Source organism: Entelurus aequoreus, linkage group LG25 (genome assembly GCF_033978785.1).
Source record: "Entelurus aequoreus isolate RoL-2023_Sb linkage group LG25, RoL_Eaeq_v1.1, whole genome shotgun sequence".
NCBI lineage: Eukaryota > Metazoa > Chordata > Actinopteri > Syngnathiformes > Syngnathidae > Entelurus > Entelurus aequoreus.
The window spans coordinates 39187362-39211971 of NC_084755.1; the positions used below are offsets into that span (position 1 = coordinate 39187362).

The 24610-nt window shown below is 37.6% G+C and overlaps 1 protein-coding gene across 2 annotated transcripts in view; it reads left to right on the forward strand.

Annotated features, from left to right (window-relative positions):
• The window catches only part of LOC133642813 (ras-related protein Rab-37-like), a 73750-nt gene that overhangs the window by 12971 nt on the left and 36169 nt on the right, over window positions 1–24610 (forward strand). For both annotated transcript variants that reach the window (XM_062037207.1, XM_062037208.1), the window contains exons 3-7: window positions 6826–6867; window positions 12609–12675; window positions 16552–16604; window positions 23970–24035; window positions 24392–24448. In XM_062037207.1, the coding sequence (XP_061893191.1) occupies window positions 6826–6867; window positions 12609–12675; window positions 16552–16604; window positions 23970–24035; window positions 24392–24448 (285 nt within the window). The remainder of the gene's footprint in view (window positions 1–6825; window positions 6868–12608; window positions 12676–16551; window positions 16605–23969; window positions 24036–24391; window positions 24449–24610) is intronic.

The following is a 24610-nucleotide window of genomic DNA, read 5'->3' on the forward strand; positions in this document are numbered from 1 at the left end:
AATATTTGAAGGATCATAAAAGCTGATTTTGGTGACAATATTTGAAGGATCATAAAAGCTGATTTTGCTATTTTTGTTGACAATACTTGACGGATCATAAAAGCTGATTTTGCTGTTTTTGTTGACTATATTTGAAGGATCATAAAAGCTGATTTTGCTGTTTTTGTTGACAATATTTGAAGGATCATAAAAGCTGATTTTGCTATTTTTGTTGACAATATTTGAAGGATCATAAAAACTGATTTTATTGACGATATTTGAAGGATCATAAATGCTGATTTTGCTATTTTTGTTGACAATATTTGAAGGATCATAAAAGCTGATTTTGGTGACAATATTTGAAGGATCATAAAAGCTGATTTTGCTATTTTTGTTGACAATACTTGACGGATCATAAAAGCTGATTTTGCTATTTTTGTTGACAATATTTGAAGGATCATAAAAGCTGATTTTGCTGTTTTTGTTGACAATACTTGACGGATCATAAAAGCTGATTTTGCTATTTTTGTTGACAATATTTGAAGGATCATAAAAGCTGATTTTGCTATTTTTGTTGACAATATTTGAAGGATCATAAAAGCTGATTTTGCTATTTTTGTTGACAATATTTGAAGGATCATAAAAGCTGATTTTGCTATTTTTGTTGACAATATTTGAAGGATCATAAAAGCTGATTTTGCTATTTTTGTTGACAATACTTGACGGATCATAAAAGCTGATTTTGCTATTTTTGTTGACAATATTTGAAGGATCATAAAAGCTGATTTTGCTATTTTCGTTGACCATATTTGAAGGCTCATAAAAGCTGACTTTGGGGGGGCGTGAGAGGGAGGTATCATGTCTGTCCCCTGGGAGGGGTGTGTGTGATAAAAAGGATCAACAACACCCGGTCTAAAACGTGTCGAGGGTGTACCTGGCCCAAATCGCTGCAGTGTACAAAAAAAAGTGTGAGTTGAGTTTATTTCCACTCATTGACAGTAAAGTCACAATGGCTTCTTATAAAGACTTTAATTGCGTATGAAATTCTTATTACGCTACTTTCCAGACTATATAAGCCACACCCACTCAATTTTAGAGAAAATAATATTGTTCCATATATAAGTCGCAGATATATACCTTGTGAAATGAGTTATTTACACAGAAATATTCTGCAAATGTTTATTTACATACCTTAATTGTTTCCAAACGGTGTCTGTAACATGGCAGTAAAACGGCCGATCAAACAAAACAGAAGTCATAGTCATGGACCCGTTAGCTGCGCAAGCTAGCTCTCCAATCAGCTAAACAGACTCAATAACTCCACGGTGACGTTTTGGTGAATTTACTGAGGAGTTTGTGAAACTCAAACAATACAAAAAGTTAGCATTTTAGCTAATGCTAATGTCGCTAGCTTGATTACATTACGATAGCATGTACAAATATGCATGAAAACACTCCTACAGACATCACACATGGGACGCTTTAGTAAGTAAGAATTGTTTTAGTTATATTGTAAAACTTGCAAACGTCGCTTGGAGTGACGAAGGAATAATCCACACAAGTAGAAACGCTATGGACGGCGAGATGACAGAACAGCGGAAAAAAATATCCATAATCCATTGCATCATTTTAATCTGGCACGATATCAGCAGGAATCACACATACTTGTATCATTTAGTAGTGTAGAATGTTGGAAAATGTTTGATGAAGTGAAACGAGGCAAACAGAGAACAATGGTAGCTACGAAAAACTCAACTATTTATTATTAACCGTCTGAATGGACTTAGTCTGTCTTTAAGTTGAAGTGGAGGGGTAATTGTTCTGTTTGGTGACACCTAGTGGTGACAATAATTCATGAAGTAACGCTCACGGTGAGTTAAGTTGAATGATGCAGACACGTTTGTTACTGGATACTTTCTAACAGCCTCGGAGAGTTTGTATGTGTAACTATAATTATTTGATACTGTTTATATTGACAAATGTTATGCTTCCATGATTACTACTTATGTCTCGCTGGCTGTTGTGTGCTTAGCTGCTGTGTAGCTGCTCGCAGCTTTGCATGTTTACTTCTTGTACATGACTTTAGTAGAACGGAAGAAGTTGTGTGTTTATGGGAGTTTAGATGTTAGTCCATCTCTGCACAAGGAAACAGGACTGCTTGTATCGCACATTTCAGATGATACCATTCCGTACTTTCTTCTGGGACGGTATAGCTCGGTTGGTAGAGCGGCCGTGCCAGCAACTTGAGGGTTGCAGGTTCGATCCCCGCTTCCGCCATCCTAGTCACTGCCGTTGTGTCCTTGGGCAAGACACTTTACCCACCTGCTCCCAGTGCCACCCACACTGGTTTAAATGTAACTTAGATATTGGGTTTCACAATGTAAAGCGCTTTGAGTCACTTGAGAAAAAGCGCTATATAAATGTAATTCACTTCACTTCACTTCTGCTGATATCATCACATCGTCACGTGGGAGGAGACTCGCCTCCCAGGCACCAGCAATAATCTCACCCAGTATTTCTGGTTTCTACTTGAACTTTTGTTTCCACTTGCAGTAATACTAGCGATTAATGTCAATTGTGTACAGTATGCGACGTCATCAACAAGTGTGTACAGTACATAACGTCATCAACAAGTATGTAGAGTACGCGACATCATCAAGAAGTGTGTACAGCATGTGACGTCATCAAGTGTGTACAGTACGTGACGTCATCAACAAGTGTGTACAGTACATAACGTCATCAACAAGTATGTAGAGTACGCGACATCATCAAGAAGTGTGTACAGCATGTGACGTCATCAAGTGTGTACAGTACGCGATGTCATCAAGTGTGTACAGTACGCGATGTCATCAACAAGTGTACAGTACGCGACGTCATTAAGAAGTGTGTACAGTACGCGACATCAAGAAGTGTGCACAGTACGTGACGTCAAGTGTGTACAGTACGCGATGTCATCAAGTGTGTACAGTACGTGACGTCATCAACAAGTGTACAGTACGCGACGTCATTAAGAAGTGTGTACAGTACGCGACATCGTCAAGACGTGTATACAGTACGTGACATCAAGTGTGTACAGTACGTGACGTCATCGACAAGTGTGTACAGTATGTGACATCAAGAAGTGTGTACGGTACGCGACGTCATCAAGTGTGTACAGTACGTGACATCAAGAAGTGTGTACAGTACGCGACATCAAGAAGTGTGTACAGTACGTGACGTCAAGTGTGTACAGTACGCAATGTCATCAAGTGTGTACAGTACGTGACGTCATCAACAAGTGTACAGTACGCAACGTCATTAAGAAGTGTGTACAGTACGCGACATCGTCAAGACGTGTATACAGTACGTGACATCAAGTGTGTACAATACGTGACGTCATCGACAAGTGTGTACAGTATGTGACATCAAGAAGTGTGTACGGTACGCGATGTCATCAAGTGTGTACAGTACGTGACATCAAGAAGTGTGTACAGTACGTGACATCAAGTGTGTACAGTAAGTGACGTCATCAACAAGTGTGTAGAGTATGCGACATCATCAACAAGTGTGTACAGTACGTGACGTCATCAAGTGTGCACAATACGTGACGTCATCCACAAGTGTGTACAATACGTGACGTCATCCACAAGTGTGTACAGTACGTGACGTCATCAAGTGTGCACAATACGTGATGTCATCAACAAGTGTGCACAGTACGTGTCGTCATCAAGTGTGCACAATACGTGACGTCATCAACAAGTGTGCACAGTACGTGACGTCATCAACAAGTGTTTACAGTACGCAACGTCATCAACAAGTGTTTACAGTATGCGACGTCATCAAGAAGTTTGTACAGTACGCAATGTCATCAACAAGTGTGTACTGTACGCGACGTCATCAACAAGTGTGTACTGTACGCGACGTCATCAACAAGTGTACAGTACGCAACGTCATCAAGAAGTGTGTACAGTACGCGACATCGACAAGTGTGTACAGTACGTGACGTCATCAAGTGTGCACAGTACGTGACGTCATCAAGAAGTGTGTTCAGTACGCGACATCGACAACAAGTGTGTACAGTACGTGACGTCATCAAGTGTGCACAGTACGTGACGTCATCAACAAGTGTTTACAGTATGCGACGTTATCAAGAAGTTTGTAAAGTATGCAATGTCATCAACAAGTGTGTACTGTACGCGACGTCATCAACAAGTGTGTACAGTACGCAACGTCATCAAGAAGTGTGTACGGTACGCGACATCGACAACAAGTGTGTACAGTACGTGACGTCATCAAGTGTGTACAGTACGTGACGTCATCAAGTGTGCACAGTACGTGACGTCATCAAGTGTGTTCAGTACGCGACATCGACAACAAGTGTGTACAGTAGGTGTGTCATCAAGTGTGCACAGTACGTGACGTCATCAACAAGTGTTTACAGTACGCGACGTCATCAACAAGTGTTTACAGTATGCGACGTCATCAAGAAGTTTGTACAGTACGCAATGTCATCAACAAGTGTGTACTGTACGCGACGTCATCAACAAGTGTGTACAGTACGCAACGTCATCAAGAAGTGTGTACAGTACGCGACATCGACAACAAGTGTGTACAGTACGTGACGTCATCAAGTGTGCACAGTACGTGACGTCATGTGTGTACAGTACGCGACGTCATCAAGAAGTGTGTACAGTAGGTGACGTCATCAAGTGTGCACAGTACGTGACGTCATCATGTGTGTACAGTATGCGACGTCATCAAGAAGTGTGTACAATACGTGACATCTTTCAAATCGCTGCCGTTGTGTCCTTGGGCAGGACACTCCACCCTTGCCCCCAGTGCCGCTCACACTGGTGAATGAATGATGAATGAATGATGGGTGGTGGTCGGAGGGGTCTTAGGTGCAAACTGGCAGCCACGCTTCCGTCAGTCTACCCCAGGGCAGTTGTGGCTACAAATGTAGCTTACCACCACCAGGTGTGAATGAATGATGGCTGCTCACTTCTCTGTGAGCGCTTTGAGTGTCTAAACAAGTGCTATATAAATCTAATCCATGGTTATTATTATTATCGTCAAAGGTGAGGAGTGTTGGTTAGCAGAGGTCCTAACGAGGCGCTGACATTCTTCACACGTTGGAATGTTTGCAAGTGTGTTCAGAAATCCCCGTTCTTGACTTGCATGATCAGGTCACATGTCTTCACAGGGTGTGGACTTCAATCTTCTTGTCTTTGCCTTTGCATTTCTTTCACTTATTTACCTTCAATCTACACCATTCAAATGGATGGATGAATGAATGAAGTGTTGGCACACAAAGACATAATTGGCTCCATCTGAAAGTTTGTAAATGGAAACATTTGCGAATGGAGGGTTTGTAAATGGAGGTTCACTGCATAACTCTATCCACATATGCTGACAACAATAAATTATTATTATTACGTCAGAAGTAGTTTGTATAAATACATCAAAGCCCGAAGATATTCGGTTTCCCCTCTATTGTACATATCAAACATATATTGTATGTGTTTATTTTGAAAGGAAAATGATCAATTATTGCTTTCTTTTACTTGAATGTTTTGTGAAGAAGAAACTCTACTTTTACTTTGTTACAGTAAGTTTCATTCCAATCGCTACATTTATCGAGATCAATGATAAATGAAGTGGCAGACCACTAGGAGTGACCTGGCAGGCCACCTTAAATGATGTAGAGGGCCACTTAAAATGACGTGTCTGGCCACCTTTATTGACGTGTCAGGCCAAATTAAATGATGTGGCTGGCCAGATTAGGCCGACAGTGTGATTTAGATGCTCACTGTTGATATTTTTAATTACTGCAGCTGTTGCTCACCACATCGCCAATTTTTTTTAAAAGCAAATTATACAGCATTTTTATATTTGTAAGTATATTTTACACAATTTTTTAAAGCATATTTTACACCATTTGTATAATTTTTAAGCATATTTTACACCATTTCTATTATTTTTCAAGCATAATTTACACAATTTTAATAATTTTTAAAGCATGTTTTACACCATTTCTATTATTTTTCAAGCATAATTTACACAATTTTAATAATTTTTAAAGCATATTTTAGACTTTTTTTTTTAACGTTTTTTTTTACACAATTTCTATCATTTTTAAGCATATTTTACACCAGTGGTCCCCAACCACCGGGCCGCGGCCAAAAAATGTTTTTTTAAATTAAATCAACATAAAAAAAACAGTAATCAATATAGATCAATACAGTCTGCAGGGATACAGTCCGTAAGCACACATTATTGTATTTATTTGTGAACCCGCTATCATGCTAATATTAGAATGCTAACAGTTGTGGCGCGGGGCGGTAAATAAATGAGCTTGTTCCCGCACTTTGGACACCACTTTTGGACTGGGCTTTCTGCTCCGCCGCTCCCAGTCTGTGGAACACTCTCCCTGACCACCTGAGGGCACCACAGACTGTGGATGCCTTTTAAAAAAGGCTTAAAAGCCCTTCTTTTTAAAAAAAAAGCCTTTTTTCAGATATATGCTTAATAGTTATAGCTAGCTATTCTAGTTTTTATTTTTATTTATTTCTTCATTATCTTTTTATTTATTTTTTAATACACTGGAGCACTTTGAGATTGTTTACTGAATATAAAGTGCTTTTTACAAATAAAATCTATTATTATTATTATTATTACTGCTCTTAGTAGCGGTGTCCTCACCTGAGTACCATTTCTGCACCCATGTCAGCGTGACGTAAACAATCCCAAGTTAGCATTCTGGCTAATTTAGCATTGTGGGTGTGTCACGGCCCTTTGCTGTGTTCATTGTGCACCAGGTGCATTATAGGTATTTCACGGCCCTGTGCTCTCTTCCTGTCTTTCCAGAACAAGGTGGTAGACGTGGACAACCTGAAAGTCAAGCTGCAGGTGAGCAGCCTTCCCTTCCGTCTGCGGTGCGCCACACACACACATTTTGAGTACACGCTGGGGATGACGTCATGGCCTACAGGTGTTGAGTGCGTGAAGAGAGGTGCAGGTTGGAGACACAACGATGTGGGGAAGGATGGTGTAGCTTCTTAACCTGTTAGTTCAGCACAAGGGGGAGGAGCCACATGTAGATTCCTTGGCTGCACTCTTTTTAAGCATATTTTACACCATTTTTATTTTTAGCATATTTTATATCATTTTTATTATATTTTTAAGCATATTTTACACCATTTTTATTATATTTTTAAGCATATTTTACACCATTTTTATTATATTTTTTAAGCATATTTTACACCATTTTTATTATTTTCAAGCATATTTTACACCATTTGTATTAATATTTTTAAGCATATTTTACACCATTTGTAATATATTTTTAAGCATATTTTACACCATTTTTATAATTTTTAAGCATATTTTACACAATGTGTATTATATTTTTAAGCATATTTTTCTTATATTTTTAAAGCATATTTTACACCATTTGTATTATTAATTTTAAAGCATATTTTAAACCATTTTTATTATATTTTTAGGCATATTTTACACCATTTTAATTATTTTTAAGCATATTTTACACAATTTTTATAATTTTTTAAGCATATTTTAAACCGTGTATTATATTTTTAAAGCATATTACACCCATTTTTATCATTTTTTAAGCATATATTACACCATTTGTATTATGTTTTTAAGCATATTTTACACCATTTTTATATTTTCAAGCATCATTTTATTAAATTTCTAAGCATAATTTACACCAATTTCATCTTTTTTTTAAGCATATTTTACACCATTTGTATTATATTTTAAGCATATTTTACACCATTTGTATTATATTTTTTAGCATATTTTAATCCATTTTTATTATATTTTTAAGCATATTTTACACCATTTGGATGATCATTTTTAAGCATATTTTACACAATTTTATATTATATTTTTAAGCATATTTTACACCATTTTAATTATGTTTAAGCATATTTTACACCATTGATTTTAATTCATTATTCATCTTTGAGCAATGACATTAAAAAAGAAAAATATCCCACTAAGATTCTCAGGGTCCCACTCATAAAAGTGTTAAAAATAAGTCATACTTTATTATTTTATATTTTTACTTCCTAAGCTTAAATCTTTAGATCAACTTCAGATCTATCTGTCAAATATAGGTCATTATCTTTTTTGTTGTTTTTTTAGTTAGTTTTATGCCATTTTTTTAAATGGCAAAAACACTAAATATCCAATATTTTACCCATTTTGTTTAAGTGTAATATTTGAAGCCAAGTAATTGGACCCTTAAATATGTCAATAATTCATAACAACGTTGATTTTAATTTATTATTTTTAGAGCAATGACATTTGATTAAAAAAAATATCCCACTAAGATTACCAGGGATCCAAAAGGGTCCCACTCATGAAAGTGTTAAATATAAGTCATACTTTATTATTCTTTTACCTTCTTAACCTAAATCTCGAGATCAACTTCAGATTCATCCATCAATAATAGGTCTTTATTATTTTTCTATGGTTTCCTTTTACTTTTTGTTTCATGCCATTTTTTACATGGCGAAAACACAAAATTGTCAATATTTTTCCCCAAGTTTGTTTTTGTGTGTAATATTTGATGTGAAGTAATAGGAGTCTTAAGTAGGTTAATCATTCATAGCAACATTCATTTTAATTCATTATTATTTTTTGAGCAATGGCATTTAAAAACGAACATCCCACTAAGATTCTCAGGCATCCAAAAGGCTCCCACTCAAAAAAGTGTTCAAAATAAGTCATACTTTATTATTATTTTACTTTCTAAACTTAAATCTCTAAGTCAACTTCTGATCTGGCTGTCAAATATATATCATCATTTTTTTTTTTTTTTACATTTTTGTTAGTTTTATGCCATTTTTTTATATGGCAAAAATACAAAATATCCAATATTTTACCCATTTTGTTTAAGTGTAATATTTGAAGTGAAGTAATTGGAACCTTAAAGGCCTACTGAAAGCCACTACTAGCGACCACGCAGTCTGATAGTTTATATATCAATGATGAAATCTTAACATTGCAACACATTCCAATACGGCCGGGTTAACTTATAAAGTGACATTTTAAATTTCCCGCTAAACTTCCGCTTGAAAAACTCCTTTGGATATGACGTACGCGCGTGACGTAACCAGTAGAACAGAGGTATGGCTCCCCCATTGAGGCCAATACAAAAAGCTCTGTTTTCATTTCATAATTCCACAATATTCTGGACATCTGTGTTGGTGAATCTTTTGCAATTTGTTTAATGAACAATGGAGATTGCAAAGAAGAAAGTTGTAGGTGGGATCGGTGTATTAGCGGCTGGCTGTAGCAACACAACAAGAGGACTTACTTGGATGGCAGACGCGCTAGCCGATGCTAGCCACCGACCGCATCTGTGATCGGGTGAAGTCCTTCGTCGCGCCGTCGATCGCTGGAACGCAGGTGAGCACGGGTGTTGATGACCAGATGAGGGCTGGCTGGCGTAGGTGGAGTGGTAATATTTTTATCATAGCTCTGTGAGGTCCGGTTGCTAAGTTGCTAAGTTAGCTTCAGCGTCGTTAGCAACAGCATTGTTAAGCTTTGCCAGGCTGAGAATTATTAACCGTGTAGTTACATGTCCACGGTTTAATAGTATTGTTGATCTTCTGTCTATCCTTCCAGTCAGGGATTTATTTATTTTGTTTCTATCTGCATTTGAGTCAGATGCTATCACGTTAGCTCAGTAGCTAAAGAGCTTCGGCGATGTATTGTCGTGGAGATAAAAGTCACCGTGAATGTCCATTTCGTGTTCTCGACTCTCATTTTCAAGAGGATATAGTATCCCAGGTGGTTTAAAATACAAATCCGTGATCCACAATAGAAAAAGGAGAGAGTGTGGAATCCAATGAGCCAGCTTGTACCTAAGTTACGGTCAGAGCAAAAAAAGATATGTCTTTCACTGCATTCTAGTCCGTCACTCTTAACGTTCCTCATCCACGAATCTTTCATCCTCGCTCAAATTAATGGGGTAATCGTCGCTTTCTCGGTCCGAATCGCTCTAGCTGCGTTGAAAACAATAGGAAAATATGAGGTGAACAACTGACTACGTCACGCTACTTCCGGTAGGGGCAAGGCTTTTTTTAATCAGAGACCAAAAGTTGCGAACTTTATCGTCATTGTTCTCTACTAAATCCTTTCAGCAAAAATATGGCAATATCGCGAAATGATCAAGTATGACACATAGAATGGATCTGCTATCCCCGTTTAAATTTAAAAAATTCATTTCAGTAGGCCTTTAAATGGGTCAATAATTCATAACAACATTGATTTTAATTCATTATTTATTTTGGAACAATGACATTCAAAAAAAATATCCCACGAAGATTCCCAGGGATCCAAAAGGGTCGCACGCCAAAGTCTAGTGGAGCTGATGATGCCAAAGATGAGGTGCATCTTTACTTTGCATTGCCTGGAAATTAAATTTATAAAAAAAAATACTACCGTATTTTTCGGACTATAAGTGGCAGTTTTTTTCATAGTTTGGCGGGGGGTGCGACTTATACTCAGGAGCGACTTATGCGTGAAATGATTAACACATTAGCGTAAAATATAAAATAATATTATTTATCTCATTCACGTAAGAGACTAGACGTATAAGATTTCATGGGATTTAGCGATTAGGAGTGACAGATTGTTTGGTAAACGTATAGCATGTTCTATATCAGACCTGGGCATTCTGCGGCATGCGGGCCGCATCCGGTCCTTTGTGCGTCCCTGTCCGGCCCGCGTGAGGCCAATTATAAATTACAAAATACATTTTAAAAAGTATCTATGTCGAGTGTGCAATACAACGGTGCTGCTTTTGTTTTGAAAATCGTTATTTGTATTACTTCCGTGTGGACGTATGCGCGTGCGTGATTGTGAGTGAATGTGAACGGCTGCAATCACAAATTACAAAATAAAGTTGAAAAAACATCTGTCGTGCGCGCAATACAACTGTGCTGCTTTTATTTTGAAAAGTATTATTTATGGGCGTGTGTCCGTGTGTAACCTGCGAGTGAAGGTGCACGGCGACAAGTGATGCACGGTTTACACCCGAGACGCTAAAAAGAGAAAAGTTAATGAAGAATGGCGTGTTTTCAACAAGACATGGACTGCCAAGCAACGTTCCCTCTAAGGTGCGCGCCTGCGCAATTGCGCACTGCTCAAGCGTCCGCTGCGCGCAGCAAATATATGCCGCGCACCAAATCAAATCCCATCTGAATTCTAAACAAAATAAACATATTTATTCTATGTAATTTTGCAATGCAACTTTGAGTGACAGTGACAACAAGCGGTGTTCGTCAACACCGTTCAATTGAACACCGTTCAATTATTGTAACGTCTATGGAGATGCTTCGAGGTCAGGAATTATATCCATCACTTTATTGAGCAAAACTGTTTATATTCGGACATAACCACACCAAAAACATGAGTAAAACACTTCTATCTGGAAAAACTAGTCATTTTCTGCCGTACAAACCAGGCCAAAAGCAACTTGTCATCTGTCACCAACACGCATAGCACTAAACCACTGGTGCGTTTATGGCCACACAAAAAGTCGGACAACTCAAACACCACACAAAGTTACACTGTGACTCCTCAGTCATACGTGTGCTTATTTTACTGTCATTTATTATTAATGTTAATTTATTTATATTAGTCATGGAATGCTGTTACACACACTATGTTGAAGTATTACTATTATTATTATTATTATTATTATTTATCTTACGGTATATATCAAAAATAATATTGAGCATCATTTAATTGAAATATTGTCGATGTGGCCCTCCAGCAGTGCTCGGGTTGCTCATGCGGCCCCCGGTAAAAATTAATTGCCCACTCCTGACCTTTATGTTATAGTTATTTGAATGACTCTTACCATAATATGTTACGTTAACATACCAGTTGGTTATTTATGCCTCACATAACGTACACTTATTCAGCCTGTTGTTCACTATTCTTTAGACATTTTAAATTGTCTATTCTTGCTGTTGGCTTTTATCAAATACATTTCCCCCAAAAAATGCGACTTATACTCCAGTGCGACTTATATATGTTTTTTTCCTTCTTTATTATGCATTTTGGGCCGGTGCGACTTATACTCCGGAGCGACTTATACTCCGAAAAATAGGATAAATAAAAAATACATTTAAAAAATGACAGCTGCTGACAGCAGTCTTGTTAGCATCAGTAGTACGTCTCTCGTCTCGTCTTTTTTATCATCGCTCACGTCAAAGGTTGACCAATACAGAGATGTGGTATTGATGATGCAAGAGTTAAAAAGGAAGTGCAGAGAAAAGTTGTTTTGCCAAAAAGCCGTGTTGTTAGCATTCTTCCCCCTTAAACTCAAAAACCTGAGTTCCGCTTGACGAATAACGTCATCCATCACCACAGTTATAGAAAATGAAACTAAAATAACACTTAAAATATGTGGAATATGCTATAAAATGTCATGAATTACATAGCCAGGCAGGATTGTAGATAAATGCAAACCAGCACGGCACAGCTCCCTGACTTAGTCGCTGGGTAATTGCACCTTTTGTTGTGTAATTATGCGCTCTTTTGTGTAATTATGCGCTCTTTTGTGTAATCATGCGCTTTGTTGTGTAATTATGCGCCCTGTTGTGTAGATCTGGGATACAGCCGGCCAGGAGAGATTCCGAAGCGTGACGCACGCCTACTACAGAGACGCACAGGGTAACCTTTTTTCTTTCTTTGACTTCCTCCTACTATGTGTGTGTGTTCTTGTATTTATGCCCTTCTTGAGACATTGACAAGGAAAAGTACCTTCCATATGAGGACCGGTGAGCAGGTTAGGACCGAAATCATGGTCCCAATACGGAAAACCATTGCATCTAATAGTGAGCCAAATACTAGAGTCCGTGAACATTGCTCCGAAGTCACGATTTTGAGCAAGTTAGGATCAAAATCATGGTCCCAATACGGAAAACCATTGCATCTAATAGTGAGCCAAATACTAGTCCGTGAACATTGCTCCAAAGTCAGGATTTTGAGCAAGTTAGGACCGAAATCATGGTCCCAATACGGAAAACCATTGCATTTAATAGTGAGCCAAACACTACTGTCCGTGAACATTGCTCCAAAGTCATGATTTTGAGCAAGTTAGGACATAAATCATGGTCCCAATACGGAAAAAACCATTGCATCTAATAGTGAGCCAAACACTAGAGTCCGTGAACATTGCTCCAAAGTCACGATTTTGAGCAAGTTAGGACATAAATCATGGGCCCAATACGGAAACCCATTGCATCTAATAGTGAGCCAAATACTAGAGTCCGTGAACATTGCTCCAAAGTCACGATTTTGAGCAAGTTAGGACCGAAATCATGGTCTCAATACAGAAAACCATTGCATCTAATAGTGAGCCAAACACTAGAGTCCGTGAACATTGCTCCAAAGTCAGGATTTTGAGCAAGTTAGGACATAAATCATGGTCCCAATACGGAAAACCATTGCATCTAATAGTGAGCCAAACACTAGAGTCCGTGAACATTGCTCCAAAGTCAGGATTTTGAGCAAGTTAGGACCGAAATCATGGTCCCAATACGGAAAACCATTGCATCTAATAGTGAGCCAAACACTAGAGTCCGTGAACATTGCTCCAAAGTCAGGATTTTGAGCAAGTTAGGACCGAAATCATGGTCCCAATACGGAAAACCATTGCATCTAATAGTGAGCCAAATACTAAAGTCCGTGAACATTGCTCCGAAGTCACGATTTTGAGCAAGTTAGGACCGAAATCATGGTCCCAATACGGAAAACCATTGCATCTAATAGTGAGCCAAATACTAGAGTCCGTGAACATTGCTCCAAAGTCACGATTTTGAGCAAGTTAGGACCGAAATCATGGTCCCAATACGGAAAACCATTGCATCTAATAGTGAGCCAAATACTAAAGTCCGTGAACATTGCTCCAAAGTCACGATTTTGAGCAACTTAGGACCGAAATCATGGTCCCAATACGGAAAGCCATTGCATCTAATAGTGAGCCAAACACTAGAGTCCGTGAACATTGCTCCAAAGTCATGATTTTGAGCAAGTTAGGACCGAAGTCATTGTCCCAATACGGAAAACCATTGCATCTAATAGTGAGCCAAATACTAGTCCGTGAACATTGCTCCAAAGTCACGATTTTGAGCAACTTAGGACCGAAATCATGGTCCCAATACGGAAAGCCATTGCATCTAATAGTGAGCCAAACACTAGAGTCTGTGAACATTGCTCCAAAGTCAGGATTTTGAGCAAGTTAGGACTGAAATCATGGTCTCAATACAGAAAACCATTGCATCTAATAGTGAGCCAAATACTAGAGTCCGTGAACATTGCTCCAAAGTCACGATTTTGAGCAAGTTAGGACATAAATCATGGTCCCAATACGGAAACCCATTGCATCTAATAGTGAGCCAAATACTAGAGTCCGTGAACATTGCTCCAAAGTCACAATTTTGAGCAAGTTAGGACCGAAATCATGGTCCCAATAAGGAAAACCATTGCATCTAATAGTGAGCCAAATACTAGAGTCCGTGAACATTGCTCCAAAGTCAGGATTTTGAGCAAGTTAGGACCGAAATCATGGTCCCAATACAGAAAACCATTGCATCTAATAGTGAGCCAAATACTAGAGTCCGTGAACATTGCTCCAAAGTCACGATTTTGAGCAAGTTAGGACATAAATCATGGTCCCAATACGGAAACCCATTGCATCTAATAGTGAGCCAAACACTAGAGTCCGTGAACATTGCTCCAAAGTCAGGATTTTGAGCAAGTTAGGACCGAAGTCATGGTCCCAATACGGAAAACCATTGCATCTAATAGTGAGCCAAACACTAGAGTCTGTGAACATTGCTCCAAAGTCAGGATATTTTTTGTTGATTTAATGTGCATACAACAGCAAACACTGACAGGTGCAAAGGCAGCAATATATGACAAAACAAGACGGCAGCTAAAGAAGGACTTTCCTTATTCATCCCTGAAAAAACCCGCCAGGTGAACGGCTGATTTTACGACTTCTGGTGCTGACGTAAGACAAGCCGCGTCCCGTATGTGACCACAGGATGAACAACTACACTACGGTACTAAGACTATTGTGGCCATTAACAGTTACAGCTGGGTTGCCCAAAGTGCGGCACAGGGGCCAACTACAACGCGCTAACGCAACAACATTTTGTTCTTACCTACTGTAAAGTTTAAATTTGAATGACAATAAAAGGAAGTCTAAGTCTAATCTGTGGTCTGTGACTCGCGTGTCATCGGCCTTAAGCACATTACAAAAAACAACAAATAGAGATCTCATTTGCGCCCCTGGTGGTGAAATCTATTAAAATTAGGGCGGTCCCAAAAAGGAGAGATTTTTCAAATGGACTGTCGATTTTAAAAGTGCTCCCCCTCTGGCCAACATATGTAATAACAAGTGTGTGCAAGAAATTGAAATACGCCCCCTTTGGCCAAATAAAATAAATATGTAAAAAACCCATAAACAGTGAAGTTGTCAGGTTGTGTAAATGGTAAATAAAAAGAGAATACAACAAATCCTTTTCAACTTATATTCAATTGAATAGACTGCAAAGACAAGATATTTCATGTTCACACTGACAAACTTCATTTTCTTTTGCAAATAATCGTTAACTTACAATTGAATGGCAGCAACACATTGCAAAAAAGGCATTTTTACCAGTGTGTTACATGGCCTTTCCTTTTAACAACACTCAGTAAAGGTTTGGGAAGTGAGGAGACACATTTTTGAAGTGGAATTCTTTCCCATTCTTGCTTGATGTACAGCTTAAGTTGTTCAACAGTCTCCCTTCTCATATTTTAGCTGCCACACATTTTCAACGTCTGGACTACAGGCAGGCCAGTCTAGTACCCGCACTCTTTTACTATGAGGCCACGCTGTTGTAACACCTGGCTTGGCATTGTTTTGCTGAAATAAGCAGGGGCGTCCATAGTAACGTTGCTTTGATGGCAACATATGTTGCTCCAAAAGCTGTATGTACCTTTCAGCATTAATGGTGCCTTCACAGATGTGTAAGTTACCCATGTCTTGGCCACTAATACACCCCCATACCATCACACATGCTGCCTTTTACACTTTGTGCCTAGGACAGTCCGGATTGGTTCTTTTCCTCTTTGGTCCAGAGAACACCACGTCCACAGTTTCCACTGGTTTTGGGGTTTGTATATAGAGACATACTGTGAAGTAAATAATGAAGATGAAAAAATAATTGCAAATACATTTTTTTTTAAATAACTAAAAGCTTACCTTTTTTATATTTGCATAGTATGTATATATTATTAATGTTGTAAATATAAATCTGTATATATCTAGAAATTGTGGTCCTAAAGAGGTGGCCATTTTTCGCAGGTCTCAAGAAGGTAACAAATACAAGAATGTGTGTGTGTGTGTGTGTGTGTGTGTGTGTGTGTGTGTGTGTGTGTGTGTGTGTGTGTGTGTGTGTGTGTGTGTGTGTGTGTGTGTGTGTGTGTGTGTGTGTGTGTGTGTGTGTGTGTGTGTTGTGATTGATGTGGGATTAAAGTGCTCCTGTTTTCTGCCAGCATTGCTGCTGCTCTATGACATCACCAGCAAGCCATCCTTTGACAACATCAGGGTGAGACTCCGCCCTCCTTTTCATTTTTTACTTCCTTCTACAGCGCGACACACCTTCGCCAACGACTCGAGTCTATAATAAAGTCAGACTCAGAGTAGTGATGTCACTGCGTGGAAATGTGGCTTATGGAATGTTTACAATGGAAACACAACAAAAAATACAACTAGATCAGGCAATTCCTGGAGGAATTGCGTGTGAATGCTCCAATGCTGAAGTTGACGTGAAAGGCTGACAGAATGTAGTATGAATGTAAGAATAGTTTGAATGTTGAAGAGTTTGAATTTCCAGGAAAATTGGATTTTGGTTTGTAAGTTGGGAAAGTGTTAGTTGGAATGTCCAGGATGAGTGGAATGTGTTGACGTTGGAATGGTTTGAATCAGTTGAAAAATGTGGGAATTGTGCAACTTCAAAAAATGTCCCATACATTTCAATGGGATCTTCCTGGAAATTTTGGGAAAAAGAGAATTATTTTTAAATCTATTAGGAACATGAGTTGTTTGGTGTTGGAATTGTTTAAATTGGTCAAGAAATGTTAAAGTAGTAATAGTAGTAACAGTTTTTTAATTGAGAAATTGTATTACGGAATTCCGGGAAAACCGTGAATTTTCCTTTTTTTTTTTGTTGTCCTGACTATTAGGAATGTTTCGACAGTGGAACGGTTGAAATGGGTTGAAAAATGTGAAGGGAGTTATCGCAATGAAAAAGGTTTGAAATAAGGTTAGAAAAAAACAGGAATTCCTGGAAATTTGTTGAAGGTGGAAAAATGGTTGTTTGAATTGTGTTGAAGGTGGAATGGTTTGAATCGGTTGAAAAATGTGCGAATTGTGGACGTTTGAAAAAATGGATAATTCATTTTGAACGGGGAAAATGTCCCTAAAAACTGGGAATTTTAGGAAATCCGGGAATTTTTTGGGGAATTAATGAAGTAGAGCATACAATTCCTGAACAAGCTGAATATCGGATAAAAAAATGTGGGAGTTGTGGAACTTTGCAAAATGTCCCATTCTTTTCAATGGGAATTTCATAGAAATTTGGGAATTTTTTGGGAAAATGCTAAAAAAAATGTTAATGTTCTGAATGAGTTGGTTGGTTTTGGAATTTTTCAAATCGGTCGAGGAATGTTGATGTAGTAACATTTTTAATTGAGAAATGGTATTAAGGAATTCCTGGAATTTTGGGAAAACCGGGATTTTTTTGGGAATTAATGAAGTAGAGCACACAATTCCTGAACAGGCTGAATATTTTGAAGTTGGAACGGTTTGAATCAGTTAAAAAATGTGGGAATTGTGCAACTTCAAATAATGTCCCATACATTTCAATGGGATATTCCTGGAAATTTTGGGAAAAAGAGAATTATTTTTAAATCTATTAGGAACATGAGTTGTTTGGTGTTGGAATTGTTTAAATTGGTCAAGAAATGTTAAAGTAGTGACAGTTTTTTAATTGAGAAATTGTATTACGGAATTTCGGGAAAACCGTGAATTTTCCTTTTTTTTTTTTTTTTTTTTTGTCCTGACTAAGAGGAATGTTTCGACAGTGGAACGGTTGAAATGGGTTGAAAAAATGTGAAGGGAGTTATCGCAGTGAAAAAGGTTTGAAATAAGGTTAGAAAAAAACAGGAATTCCTGGAAATTTGTTGAACGTGGAAAAATGGTTGTTTGAATTGTGTTGAAGGTGGAATGGTCTGAATCGGTTGAAAAATGTGCGAATTGTGGATGTTTGAACAATGGATAATTCATTTTGAACGGGGAATATGTCCCTAAAAACTGGGAATTTTAGGAAATCCGGGAATTTTTTGGGAATTAATGAAGTAGAGCACACAATTCCTGAACAAGCTGAATATCGGATAAAAAAATGTGGGAGTTGTGGAACTTTGCAAAATGTCCCCTTCTTTTCAATGGGAATTTCATAGAAATTTGGGAATTTCATAGAAATTTGGGAATTTCAAAGAAATTTGGGAATTTTTTGGGAAAATGCTAAAAAAAAATGTTAATGTTCTGAATGAGTTGGTTGTTTTTGGAATTTTTCAAATCGGTCGAGAAATGTTGATGTAGTAACATTTTTAATTGAGAAATGGTATTAAGGAATTCCTGGAATTTTGGGAAAACCGGGATTTTTTTGGGAATTAATGAAGTAGAGCACACAATTCCTGAACAGGCTGAATATTTTGAAGTTGGAACGGTTTGAATCAGTTAAAAAATGTGGGAATTGTGCAACTTCAAAAAATGTCCCATACATTTCAATGGGATATTCCTGGAAATTTTGGGAAAAAGAGAATTATTTTTAAATCTATTAGGAACATGAGTTGTTTGGTGTTGGAATTGTTTAAATTGGTCAAGAAATGTTAAAGTAGTAACAGTTTTTTAATTGAGAAATTGTATTACGAAATTTCGGAAAAACCGTGAATTTTTCAAGTTCCTAAACCTTTTTTTTTGTTGTTGTCCTGACTAAGAGAAATGTTTCGACAGTGGAACGGTTGAAATGGGTTGAAAAATGTGAAGGGAGTTATCGCAGTGAAAAAGGTTTGAAATAAGGTTAGAAAAAAACAGGAATTCCTGGAAATTTGTTGAACGTGGAAAAATGGTTGTTTGAATTGTGTTGAAGGTGGAATGGTTTGAATCGGTTGAAAAATGTGCGAATTGTGGACGTTTGAACAATGGATAATTCATTTTGAACGGGGAAAATGTCCCTAAAAACTGGGAATTTTAGGAAATCCGTGAATTTTTTTGGGAATTAATGAAGTAGAGCATACAATTCCTGAACAAGCTGAATATCGGATAAAAAAATGTGGGAGTTGTGGAACTTTGCAAAATGTCCCATTCATTTCAATGGGAATTTCATAGAAATTTGGGAATTTCATAGAAATTTGGGAATTTCATAGAAATTTGGGAATTTTTTGGGGAAATGCTAAAAAAAAATTTAATGTTCTGAATGAGTTGGTTGTTTTTGGAATTTTTCAATTCGGTCGAGAAATGTTGATGTAGTAACATTTTTAATTGAGAAATGGTATTAAGGAATTCCTGGAATTTTGGGAAAACCGAGATTTTTTTGGGAATTAATGAAGTAGAGCACACAATTCCTGAACAGGCTGAATATTTTGAAGTTGGAACGGTTTGAATCGGATGAAAAAAATGTGGGAGTTGTGGAACTTTGCAAAATTTCCCATTCTTTTCAATGGGAATTTCATAGAAATTTGGGAATTTCGGGAAAAGCGGGAATTTTTGGGAAAATGCTAAACAAAATATATGTTCTGAATGAGTCGGTGTTGGAATTTTTCAAATCGGCCGAGAAATGTTGAAGTAGTAACAATTTTAATTGAGAAATGGTATAAAGGAATTCCTGGAATTTTGGGAAAACCGGGAATTTTTCCAGTTAAAAAAACAACTTCGTTTTTTGTCCTACTCAAGAGGAATGTTTTGACAGTGGAAAGGCTGAAGTGGGTTGAAAAATGTGGGAGGAGTAGTCGACAGAAAAAAGGGTGAATAGGGTTTGGAAAACTGGGAATTCCTGGAATTTTTTTTAACTTGGAAAAATTGTACTTTGAAGTTCCAGGATGAGTGGAATGTGTTGAAGGTGGAATGGTTTGAAAAAGTTGAAAAATGTGAGAATTGTGGAAGTTTGAAAAATGGATCATTCATTTTGAATGGGGAAAATGTCCCTAAAAACTGGGAATTCTAGGAAATCCGAGATTTTATTTTTTAATTGTTGAAGTAGAGCACACAATTCCTGAACAGGCTGAATATGTTGAAGTTGGAAGGGTTTGAATCGGATTTTTAAAAATGTGGGAGTTGTGGAACTTTGCAAAATGTCCCATTCTTTTCAATGGGAATTTCATAGAAATTTGGGAATTTCATAGAAATTTGGGAATTTTTGGGGAAAATGCTAAAAAAAAATGTTAATGTTCTGAATGAGTTGGTTGTTTTTGGAATTTTTTAAATCGGTCGAGAAATGTTGATATAGTAACATTTTTAATTTAGAAATGGTATTAAGGAATTCCTGGAATTTCGGGAAAACCGGGATTTTTTTGGGAATTAATGAAGTAGAGCACACAATTCCTGAACAGGCTGAATATTTTGAAGTTGGAACGGTTTGAATCAGATAAAAAAAAATGTTGGAGTTGTGGAACTTCGCAAAATGTCCCATTCTTTTCAATGGGAATTTCATAGAAATTTGGGAATTTCGGGAAAAGCGTGAATTTTTGGGAAAATGCTAAACGAAATATATGTTCTGAATGAGTCGGTGTTGGAATTTTTCAAATCGGCCGAGAAATGTTGAAGTAGTAACATTTTTAATTGAGAAATGGTATTAAGGAATTCCTGGAATTTCGGGAAAACCGGGATTTTTTTGGGAATTAATGAAGTAGAGCACACAATTCCTGAACAGGCTGAATATTTTGAAGTTGGAAGGGTTTGAATCGGATGAAAAAAATGTGGGAGTTGTGGAACTTTGCAAAATGTCCCATTCTTTTCAATGGGAATTTCATAGAAATTTTGGAATTTCGGGAAAAGCGGGAATTTTTGGGAAACAAAATATATGTTCTGAATGAGTTGGTGTTGGAAATTTTCAAATTGGCCGAGAAATGTTGAAGTAATAACCATTTTAATTGAGAAATGGTATTAAGGAATTTCTGGAAAACCGGGAATTTTTCCAGTTAAAAAAAACAAATTTGTCTTTTCCTGATTAAGAGGAATGTTTTGACGGTGGAACGGTTGAAGTGGGTTGAAAAATGTGGAAGAAGTTATCGCACTGAAAAAGGTTGGAAATAAGGTTAGAAAAAAACAGGAATTCCTGTAAATGTGTTGAACGTTTAAAATGGTTGTTTGAATTTCCAGGATGAGTTGAATATGTCAATGGTGGAATGGTTTGAATCGGTTGAAAAATGTGAGAATTTTTGGAAATTTGGGAAAAAGGGGAATTCTTTTTCAATCTATTAGGAGCACGAATGGGTTGGTGTTGGAATTGTTTCAATCGGTCAAGAAATGTTGAAGTAGTAACTTTTTTAATTGAGAAATTGTATTATGGAATTTCGGGAAAACTGGGAATTTTGCAAGTTCCTAAACCTTATTGTTTTTTTGTCTTGACTAAGAGAAATGTTTTGACTGTGGATGAGTTGTATATGTCGAAGGTGGAATGGTTTGAATCAGTTGAAAAGTGTGAGAATTGTGGAAGTTTGAAAAATGGATCATTTATTTTGAGTAGGGAAAATGTCCCTAAAAACTGGGAATTCTAGGAAATCCGGGAATTTGTTTGAATTATTGAAGGAGAGCACACAATTCCTGAACAGGCGGAATATTTTGAAGTTGGACGGGTTTGAATTGGATAAAAAAAAAGTGGTGATTGTGGAACTTTGCAAAATGTCCCATTCTTTTCAATGGGAATTTCATAGAAATTTGGGAATTTCGGTAAAAGCGGGATATTTTTTTTGAAAATGCTCATTTTTTTTAATGTTCTGAATGAGTCGGTTGAGAAATGTTGATGTAGTAACATTTTTAATTGAGAAATGGTATTGAGTATTCCTGGAATTTCGGGAAAACCGGGAATTTTTTCCAGTTAAAAAAACAACTTAGTTTTTTGTCCTGATCAAGAGGAATGTTTTGACAGTGGAACGGTTGAAGTGGGTTGAAAAATGTGGGAGGAGAAGTCGACAGAAAAAAACTGGGAATTCCTGGAATTTTTTTGAACTTGGAAAAATGATAGTTTGAATGTCCAGGATGAGTGGAATGTGTTGAAGGTGGAATGGTTTGAATTGGTTGAAAAATGTGGAAATGGTTGACAATTGAAAAAAGGCTAATTCATTTTGAATGGGAAAAATTTGATTTCGGGGAAATTTGGGAATTTTTGGAATTTATCAAGGGAGAGCCTGCGTTTTCCGAATAGGCTGAACAGTTTGAAGTTGGAACAGTTGGATATCGGGTGAAAAATGTGTAAGGTAGAGCGTGCCAAAATCTTGAGAAGAAGAATAATAATAAATAGATGAATTTTGGTGTAGAAAACTAAATGTGTGAATAGAATAGAATAGAGTTTTATTGTCATTATTACAGTGAACTGGTTCAAAGAACAACAACAGATCCCCTAAGGTGCATACACAATAATATAGTAATATAAATAGTAAAAAAGATGATATATATATCTATATATATGAATATATCCACACACATGCATATATCCATACTAGAGATGTCCGATAATATCGGACTGCCGATATTATCGGCCGATAAATGCTTTAAGATGTAAAATCGGAAATTATCGGTATCGGTTTCAGAAAGTAAAATGTATGACTTTTTAAAAGGCCGCTGTGTACACGGACGTAGGGAGAAGTACAGAGCGCCAATAAACCTTAAAGGCACTGCCTTTGCGTGCCGGCCCAATCACACAATATCTACGGCTTTTCACACACACAAGTGACTGCAAGGCATACTTGGTCAACAGCCATACAGGTCACACTGAGGGCGGACGTATAAACAACTTTAACACTGTTACAAATATGCGCCACACTGTGAAGCCACACCAAACAAGAATGACAAACACATTTCGGGAGAACATCCGCACCGTAACACAACAGAACAAATACCCAGAATCCCTTGCAGCACTAACTCTTCCGGGACGCTACAATACACACACCCCGGCTACCTCCCACACCTCAACCCCGCCCACCTCAACCTCCTCATGCTCTCTCCCAAATTCCAAGCTGCTGTTTTGAGGCATGTTAAAAAAAAATTAATGCACTTTGTGACTTCAATAATAAATATGGCAGTGCCATGTTGGCACTTTTTTTTTTCCATAACTTGAGTTGATTTATTTTGGGAAAACCTTGTTACATTGTTTAATGCATCCAGCGGGGCATCACAACAACATAATAATGTGTTCATTCCACCACTGTATATATCGGTATCGCTTGATATCGGAATCGGTAATTAAGAGTTGGACAATATCGGATATCGGCAAAAAAGCCATTATCGGACATCTCTAATCCATACATATGCATACATATACATATACATATACACATACATGCATATACATACATATATATATATATATATATATACATATATATATACTGTATATATACACACATATACATATATACATACATATATAGTGTTTTGGAGCATTCACACAATTAAAGTAATATTTGTGTGAGTATTTCTTTCTGCTCCACATCTTATAAGTGAGACTAGTGATGGTTTCATTGATAAAAACCTCAAGTCTTTAAAAAAAAAAGACGTCTCCTGTACAAACCAGGACTCCATCTTGGTTTTGTTGAGGAGCTGTCGTGAAGGTTGTGCCCTTCCTGCATCTCTGTGAAGATGAGGAGCAGTCCAAGTGTGCTTCTGAACGCTCTCTGTCTTGCTGTCCTTAAAGGCTTGGCTCAATGAGATCCACGACTTCGCCCAGAAGGATGTGGTCATTATGTTGCTGGGCAACAAGGTGAGCGAAGCTTCTTTTATTTTGAAAAACCCGGCATAATAATCACCTTGGTTATGCATTGCCTCACACGTTCATAATCCTCCTCGTCAAGCGTGTTCTGGCATGAAGCCATTTTGCCTCACAACCCCCTCGGTGATTTGAAAGTCTCCTTCCCGTCATAACTCATCTGTCAGGAGGCGCCCTCTGGTGGCGGGGAGAGGACTCTCTTCTCCGGGGTCATGGCCCGCAGTCTGCAGGGAGCTCTGGAACATCCTCTTATCTGCAGACTGGCTGGCAGATAAGAGGATGTTTGGAGTGCGTACGACTTGGAGCACTGTCCGTCTGTGACCTTTCACCTCTTTTCTGCTGCCTTACAGTCGGACATGGCCGCCGAGAGGGTGGTGAAGACCGAGGACGGGGAGAAGCTGGCCAAGGTATTGTGGGACTACATTTGACTTTTTTCACATCCCCCAAATTGAAATACGATTGAAATATTTTCTGGACTGTGTAAGCCACACACACTCACTTTTACAAAAGCAGTGAAGTGGTCACGTTGTGTAAATGGTAAATAAAAAGAGAATACAACAAATCCTTTT